Source organism: Aplidium turbinatum, chromosome 11 (genome assembly GCF_918807975.1).
Source record: "Aplidium turbinatum chromosome 11, kaAplTurb1.1, whole genome shotgun sequence".
NCBI lineage: Eukaryota > Metazoa > Chordata > Ascidiacea > Aplousobranchia > Polyclinidae > Aplidium > Aplidium turbinatum.
In genome coordinates this window covers 18064619-18073191 of record NC_137482.1, presented here as the reverse complement: position 1 = coordinate 18073191, position 8573 = coordinate 18064619, and the positions used below count along the sequence as shown (strand labels likewise).

Below are 8573 nucleotides of genomic sequence, written 5' to 3'. Positions count from 1 at the left end.
TTACTTATCTTTTATAATCTTCTTAAATCGTGGTTCAACGTTGCTTAATGCAATTCTCATACACATATCGACACTCTTCAAGCAACTTCTGTTTTTGTTCTTGATTGTTGTTAAAGCAGAAAATGCTGTTTCACACAAATAGGTATTTGGAAATTGACACAATAGTTTCAATGCTTCCTTTGAAATTTCTGTCCCTTCTTTGTACAGAAAAATCCAAAAATATTCCTTTCCGTTTTTTTCAAAGATTTCCTCCAAATGAATATCATTGCAGATATCCAGGAGTTCTTCATGTTGTTGGCAAGGGAAAACGAAAGGAATAACCACCCACTTTCGCAAACGGAAAATCTCAGATTCTTCTTCAGGAAAGTAGCGGTTGAAATTTTTCCTCAATAGCTTCAAATGCTCCAACACTAATTCCTTTATTTCAGCTGTATCTTCAACTTCGGAGTCCTCACTTAGAAATTCATTCAAAAACCGAAAAAGAGAATAAGCATTTTTTGAAACTTTATTGGCCCAGCAGTCAATTTTTCTTTTAAAGCCATCAATTTGGCCAACTTGGGAAAATATATCTGATCTTTTCCCTTGAAGGCTGGTGTTGAGTGTGGACAACATATCGAATATTGAAGCCAGATATGCCAGTTTGCAAACCCATTCATGATCAAGAAAATTGGTAGCATATTCATGATTTTTTTCTGCAAGAAAAACTGATATTTCCTGTCTTAATTTGAACACCCGAGCCAAAAGTTTGCCACGAGATAGCCAACGCACCTCTGTATGCAGCAAAAGAGTGACATTATCTGACTCCATTTCTTCACATACTTTTTGAAAAACTCTTGTAGATTTGCCTTTACCACCACATTTTATGTAATTCACTGTTTTCACAATTATATCCAAAACCATTTCTAGTTCCGTTTTTCTCTGCTTGTCAGAACTAAGCGGTTTTACAGCCAGAGCTTCACGATGAATAATACAATGTTTTAATACACAGTTAGTAGCAACTGCCTTGACACGAACACCAACTCCTGAAAAGCGTCCAGTCATCACAGCTGCCCCGTCTGTAGTTAGAGAACAACACTTTTCCCATGGTATTTCTTTTTCTTTCAAGAATTCGTTGAGCTTACTAAATACTTGTTCAGCAGTTGTGCTCACATCCAAGTCTAGGCAACACAAATATTCGTCAACAATGCTGTATGAATCAATATCAGGAATTCTTATATACACAAGCAGTTGTGCTCTACTCCCAATATCAGTTGATTCATCCAGTTGCAGCCCATAACATGGAACATTTTTGATTTTATATAAAAGTTGTTCCAACAAATCTTCAGCCATATGAAATCCCCTTCTGCTTACAGTGGTATCAGACAGGGGTATGCTTTGTAACTTGCGTTCAGTTTCCTTGTCAAGGAGCTCCTCTGCTACTATTTGCAACGCTGGTTTAATAACTTCCTCGGCTAAAGTAAATGGTTTCTTTGTTTTAAGAATATGATGTGACAGTCGATATGAAGTCAACAAGATATCTGGATTGGTTTTCACTGCTCCTAAGAATGACTCTTTTTGCTTGTGCACGCTTCTTTTCATATGTTTAAAAAATGAGATAGTCTTTGTCGCGTACGCAGAATGATTTGTTTGTAAGTGTCTTTGTAATTTAGCCGGGACCATGGCTGAATTAGAAAGTCTGTTACAGCAAATCAAACATTCGGGCTGAGGAGCTACATTCAAAAGTTGGTCATCCGGCAAAAAGAACCCGTATCTCAAATATGCGTCGTCCCATTTTCTAACCTTGACAATTGAATTACATTTGGTCCGCTTCGGCGGAGGTGTCTCTGTTACAACTGAACTACAAGGCTCATTTCCGCCCACACCTTCGCTGTTGCTATTCTTTGGCTTCATATAAGAAAATATGCTATTTTGTTTCATCTGGCTTGACTAAACAATAAAAATTTGGTTAAAAACTGTTTTTACTTTATTCTCACAAAGGATCAACAGCAGCTCAAGTCTCTACTCAGTCTGCTTGTACTTCTGTGATCTGTACACCGGCTACATCCTATGACTGTGATGCAACAATAACGTTATTGTTAATAGAATAACAATGAACAACCAGTGACGCAACAATTATAGCAATGTTTTATTCGGTTGGTGACTGCAGTCAACCCCTCGTTTAACAAACTGGCCTACTTGAAGTGTGAATGCGGTGCAGTGATGTAAAAAATCGGAATGACGCATCAAAATGCTGAAGCAAGAAATCAATTTCCCTAAATAAAACGAGGAACCCTTGCGGAACCCTTAAAACTCACGGAACCCCTGTTGAAGAGCACTGATCTAGATCGAACAAGCGATCTCAGCAGTTAACAGAACAGTTAATGTGCAAGCCTTGCATCCTTGTACAGTGTGAAATTGCATCATAAACCTTTTCTTGCAAACAATGTATTAACATCCGTAAATTCAATTGTCACATTATAGAGCCTATACCGTAGCCTACTAATTTAGTGTTGATTAGAAAATTAGAAAGCACAAAACACTAAAAGCATAATTCTCAATATCGTGACGTCACACGCGTGCCAAAAGGGGGGTTGAAACCCCCAACCCCCCTCCTTGGCTACGCCACTTTTCCACAATGCCATGGGCTCCCCAATGCATGTTGACCTGGCTGGTGCATAGTTTTAAATTTATTCCCCCCCCCCAATTTTTAAGTAAGGATTATGTTTTTTATTGCCAATCACGGTTTTAGTGAGAGTATTAGGCCTACGGTGAAATCCACAGCATTTTTTTTTTCAAATGTTAAATAAAAAAAAATTCAAAAATAACGGGCAGTGGTTTCAAAGCATTATTTGCGCATTGTTTGAAGCCACAAGTCGTTGGTCCAGCACGAGGCTATGACAAAGAGGTCTAAAAAGATATTTAATTGTGTTCTTTTAGATATTTACCAACTGAACTTGTTTTAATATTTCCAAACAAAGTTTTTGGTTGGAAACAATATGAAGACAATTGCAGTTCTACATAAAATCTTTGTTTAGAAAATTGAAACCTTTTGTCTGGACGTTGTGATGCGGTTGGTAATCAGTTATTAACCACATGGATGCTTCGTGTTGGATAATAGCCTATCGAACTGATTTGATGCAAATGTCTCAAATATAGAATGTTCTAGCTTTTATGTATATCTAATTTAAAACACACTAGAGACAGTTGCAGCAGCTTAGGCAACATTGTCTTAAATAACAAGTTATTGTGACGGTGAAATATCCGCATTGTTGTGATTTATTTCAATTTTTTGCTCGTTTGTTAATTCGAAAGATGGAAATAGTGTTTTTGTTTAATGTCGCTTTTGAATTGAAATTTTGGTGTTGGTTCGTAACTGCACTTTTTTATGCTGGAGAACTGTTATTTATAGCTTAATGTTTTATGAGAGCTTAAAAAACGCTTTCATGCGAACTTTTTTGCAATAAACTATTCTCTATGTTTGACGTATGAGCTTGGGAAGCCAAAACGAAATGAGAGTGGCTTATTTTCCTCACAAATCAATCTACGAGCAGGATACATTTATTGTTTATACCAACGATGATTGCTATATCAACTATATTTACTAATCATAAGGGTAACCAAAAGTCAATGTCTAAATTTCAGGCTGATACGGCAAGAAGTTTCTAAGTTATCAAGTTTAAAAGAAAATTAAAATTGATCCCAAGATCAAAATTTTTTTTTAGTTAAAGGGAAAACAGAAAATAGCTTTACTAACTTACGGTACTTCTATCTTCTTTGAAGAGTACCGTAGCCTATCTAAGTTACGTGTGATGAAGCTCATTTGGATAGTTTTGAATCTTTATCCTCGGACTGCCAAAGCCTTGATTGGTTATTCCTGGTAGTTTCGCATACTTGTAAAGGCTTTTGACACAGGGCCGGTTACCGAGATTGGCAGAGTGAAGTTTTCCGATTGGTAAGTGTTGTTCCTGGGAATTAGCCTATTCCATTCACTTGGTGCTGCTCAATGGAGAGCAGTCCTTAACGTGCGTTGCTCACGCGCGCACCCGAGAGCCGAACAAGCGCCGCGTGATCTTGAGTTGGGTGTAACCACTAAGCTAGCGGGGCGAACAAAGGTTTTTGTGCTAAAAAGTTGACCGAGATCAGTGATCTGCGAAGCATTTAGGCTACAGATCAAAAGTCTTCAAAGAAACAATTTTGTGACATCTAATGTAGGTTATTCTGGCATTCTTCCTTGAATAGGCTACGTCGTGACTAGTTTCTTCATTACGTCTCCACAAATGATCCTGAAGAAATGCGTGAATGGAAATATTAAGGCAGAAATTATTTCGACTGTTGCGGGAAACATCAAGCTACGTTGATATCTCCCAGAGTGATATCAACACCAGTCATGACTCCAAGGATGAAATTTTTGGTCGTCGTGTAAGCCTTTGGAGCCGAGGGTCTATCCGTTTACCACCCGGAGTGAATTATGTTAATCTGAAATTTTGGTATCGCGTCTCTTAAGGGAATCAAAAGTTTCATAACTTTCTCAGCGACAGACGTATAGAAGAATTTGCTGAACTCGCGACGCACTTATGACGATTGATGACATTAACGAAGTTATGTTATGAGCTATTGGCACACAGGATCAAAAATCAGTAGCCTAATCTATATTCTGATTTAATGTTTTTCTAGAAATTGTATCATAAATTAATAGATTTTTTCCGACCGTTAGGCTACAAAAAAGTTCTCCTACTTTTAATTTGTATTACAGTAGCCTAAATATTTCGCTGTAATCACAATTATGGCAAAACTTTGAGTAGGTCTACGGATAGACTTCTGGCTAACGTTTGCATTTCTAAGTTAAGCATTGATCAGCAATCCGCTGTCTCAGAAGAATTAAGTTGAAAATAGCCAGCATAGCCTTAAAAGATTTAGGCTAACTCATTTATATAACTTTTTTAGTTAGGAAACCAAGCCTTTGTGCGATGTCTTTCAAACGACGCACTATAGTGCGTTGCCACGTAGGCTACAGTTAGAGCAGCGCCGGTCTTTGGGGTGTGCGATGGCACAGGGCCCGAAATTTACTCAGAAAATACAATAATTTTTGTAATTTCCAGTAGAACATAAGTTTAATTAATTAGATTCGCAGCAAGTAGGCCTACCGGTAGTCTATCCTTTAAACATAGGCGTAGGAGCTAAAGGGTGCAGGGAATGCAACGGTACCCCTAAACTTTTCCATTAGTCGAAAACTTGGAAAAAATTGATAAAAATGTTTATTCATATTTATGCAACCAAGTAAAAGTAAACCGATTTTAGTACAACAATTTGGACCATTGTCATGGGGGCCCGCAAAGCATATTCCGCACAGGGCTCGCGATACCCTAGGACCGGACCTGATTAAAGAATCACTGTAATATAAGTTACTAAAAAGTAGGCTACCAGTTATTAAATTATGTAATTGATCAGTCATGCTGCAAACTCGGAAGCTTTCGCGGACCCCGGTTGAGAATCTCTGCGTAGGCCTAGGCTAGAGCCAGGGTTGGAAGTAACGACTAGTTGTCACTATTCGATAGCGTTTATCGTTGCTTTCTGAATATCAAATGCTTATAGGCAGTGGCGTACGCAGGGGGGGGCATGCCCCCCCCCCCCCTTAAAAATGTTTTAGTAGTTAACGACGTAGATTAAGGCATTTAATATGTTTTGTCAAAGCAATTACTGTAACAATGTTGTTTTATAGACTAGGCCAATACGAAATACATGGCCCAATCCACCTACCCCACCCCAGGTATGCCAATGTAGCATAGTGTTCTGTAAGCCTATTATAGTGATTAGTGAGAGAGAAATGGATAAAGTCTAAACTAAAACCATACTGGGATATCATGAAGACGTCTGGGATATCAATGGCCAGTGGCATAGCCAAGGGGAGGGGGGTTAGGCCTTGGGGGTTACAACCCCACTTTGGCACGCGTGTGACGTCACGATATTGAGAAAGATGCTTTCAGTCTCTTTTTGCTCGGAAATGATGGCTTCAGTCTAAAAAAAACTTGCCTAATTTTAAACAAAACTGCATTAAAAGAGCGAGTTTTGCCAATACCAAACATTCAAACATCTCAGCCAGGAATTAACAAGAAAACATAGAGACTTAGCTTCATTTCCGAAAAATGCCGAAGAAAACATGATCTTATCCTTTTGCTATGCCACCGGACAGCACCATTTTACAGGAATATTCATACCCACATTTTTGTTGAAAATGCTCTCAAAATGCACCAAATTTAAAGTAGTTTTTTTAAATTTTCTGGGGGAGGCTCCCCAGACCCCTCACCGCTGGGTGTCGTCTTAAGCGGAAACGTCGTCGGGCTTCGCCGCCGGCCGTCAAAACCCCCCTCTCAATATTCCTGGCTACGCTACTCTCAATGCCCCCCCCCCCCTTGAGAAAATCCTGCGTACGCCACTGCTTATAGGCCTACCCATTCCTTTTAAAAATAAATATTGAATGCGCGTTATTCACTGCTTTTTTATGCAAGCAACGAAATCATTATTCGTTTTTCACTAATTGATGTTTAGAAGAACTTCTGAATCATTTTTAGTTGTTCACTTAGCCTACTTCGTCGTCAAAACGAATTTACGAGATTTAGTTTTCGGATTATTATCCGACCTAGTCCCCTTCCGGTTTTCGAAGTTTAAAGGGTTAAGGAAGATTTTGCGGCAACACAGTTCAAAAAAACCATGCCAGTGAGAGTCATTACGCAAATACAATATTTTTAGTAATTGCTATTCATTGCTTTTTTTAAGTATCGATAGCGGAAAGTCATTGCTGTTTTGGGCACTATCGAATAGTGAAATAGTCATTGCTTTTTGACTATTCAATTCAATTTATTTTTTATTGCTGGCGCGAACATGTAGAGAACAGCAAAGTAAACACACCGAATTTGGCATCAACAAAAGGGAAAGATGGCAAAACCAAAAGGTTTAAAATATGCAAAAACAGTGTTTGGATGTCACTGTTTTTAATTTGCACAGCCAGGGCCGGATTTAGCTGATGGGGGGCCCGGGGCACTTTTAGATCGGGGGGCCCCCCTGTAAAAAATTTTTCGCGCCTACGGCGCGAAAAACCACCTCCACGTCTACAATAGCATTACTTCAGCACTACACACCAATTTGCAGAGTCTTTAAAGGCTGAAAGGAAAAAAATAACACAAAGTTACATTTTTTCCACGTAGGGGGGCCCGGGGCACATGCCCCCTCTGCCCCCCCTAAATCCGGGCGTGTGCACAGCCACCAAACCTAGAAAAGAGATGAAAAAGATAAAAAAAAATTAACTAGCGACTTCCAACCCTGGCTAGAGCCTATACAGATCTGTAGGCTAGCCTATTTGATAAGTTTAGTTTATGCAACAAACAATGAACTCCCAAACATATGTTCGTTCGATTTCACAGTAACAAATCAGTAATGTTTTATGTTGTACCCATTGGGACAACATGCAGTAGGGGAAGATGGGGACACTTCGGACGGCAGGAGACTTCAAACAAGCACCCTTTTCTGTTGACGTCATAATGCGCTTCGGGATCATGTATGTGACCTTATGTTCAACAGCCACATAGCTGGGTTTGCTCAATAAACAAACACAGAAAAATAATCAACATTTACACTTTTGTCAAAGTCAAAATTTTTTCTGCACAAAACGTCAGCTCTCAAATAAGGTGTAGTGCAGAGCAGAGAGATTGAGCTAAAATTTGGTATGTTATTGCAGTGGTAGGCCTAGGCTTAACTGAAGATAATTTTCTGAAAAAGATTTGATCAAAAACGTAAGCTGATGATTAGTGAACAGGCTAGAGACCATTTAACCCAAACATGGCAGTGGGGAGACTTCGGATATCTTGTCCGAAGTCTCCTCAGATAGGCTAATTTTGTACGTTAATGGATATGACTAGATCTAATCAAAAAATGAAGAACCCAAAATATAGACAACCTACTAAACTCATGTTCAACAAATAGATCTCTTCAACGAAAACAAGAAACCATTTTGCCTCCATCTGAAACAATGAAAGGAAGCAGTTCCAAAAGTAGGTTGTAGGCTTGTAGGCCTACAGTTTCATGAGACGTCGCATTGATTTGAACTCTTCACAAAATCACAAATAGAATGTAGGCTAGCCTATAGGTTTCTTACAAATGATGGCTTCTAAGAAAGGAGCTATAGATTTAACCTAAATAGTTTTATTCAATTATTTTGTATTTTTTTCGTAATATTTTTTCTAATTGTTTCAATTGAAAAAACGCAATTCTTTTGAGTCAAAAAAAGACTTGTCCGATGTCACCCCACTACTGGGGTGACTTCGGACACATGACATACTCGTGTGTTTCTTTAAATACATGTTTTTACCACAACCAGGGATATCTATAACTACGAGATTGAAAACTCTGTGTAACTGAAAACACTTTTATACACCAGTAGGGTCATTGTTCTTTGCGTCGCTGTGATAAAGGTTTACATAAGTTGACCTTAAAAATAGTAAGTAGTCAACAGACAAGGAAAACTGTAACAATCAATGCACCTGCCATAAAATAATGTCAAATAAATAATGTCAAAACCGAGTAGCCTATTAGTTTTAGTT

At 38.6% G+C, this 8573-nt stretch overlaps 1 protein-coding gene across 1 annotated transcript; it reads right to left on the bottom strand.

The window, feature by feature from the left end:
* LOC145780281 (SCAN domain-containing protein 3-like) lies at positions 1-1890 on the bottom strand. The gene has a single exon (XM_082591983.1). The coding sequence runs from the start codon at positions 1888-1890 to the stop codon at positions 1-3; it is 1890 nt and encodes a 629-aa protein (XP_082448109.1).
* Positions 1891-8573: the final 6683 nt, after the last annotated feature.

What these genes read in the sequence shown, in the direction of transcription:
- LOC145780281 (XM_082591983.1), bottom strand. Translation starts at nt 1,890, where the DNA reads ATGAAGCCAAAGAATAGCAACAGCGAAGGTGTGGGCGGAAATGAGCCT.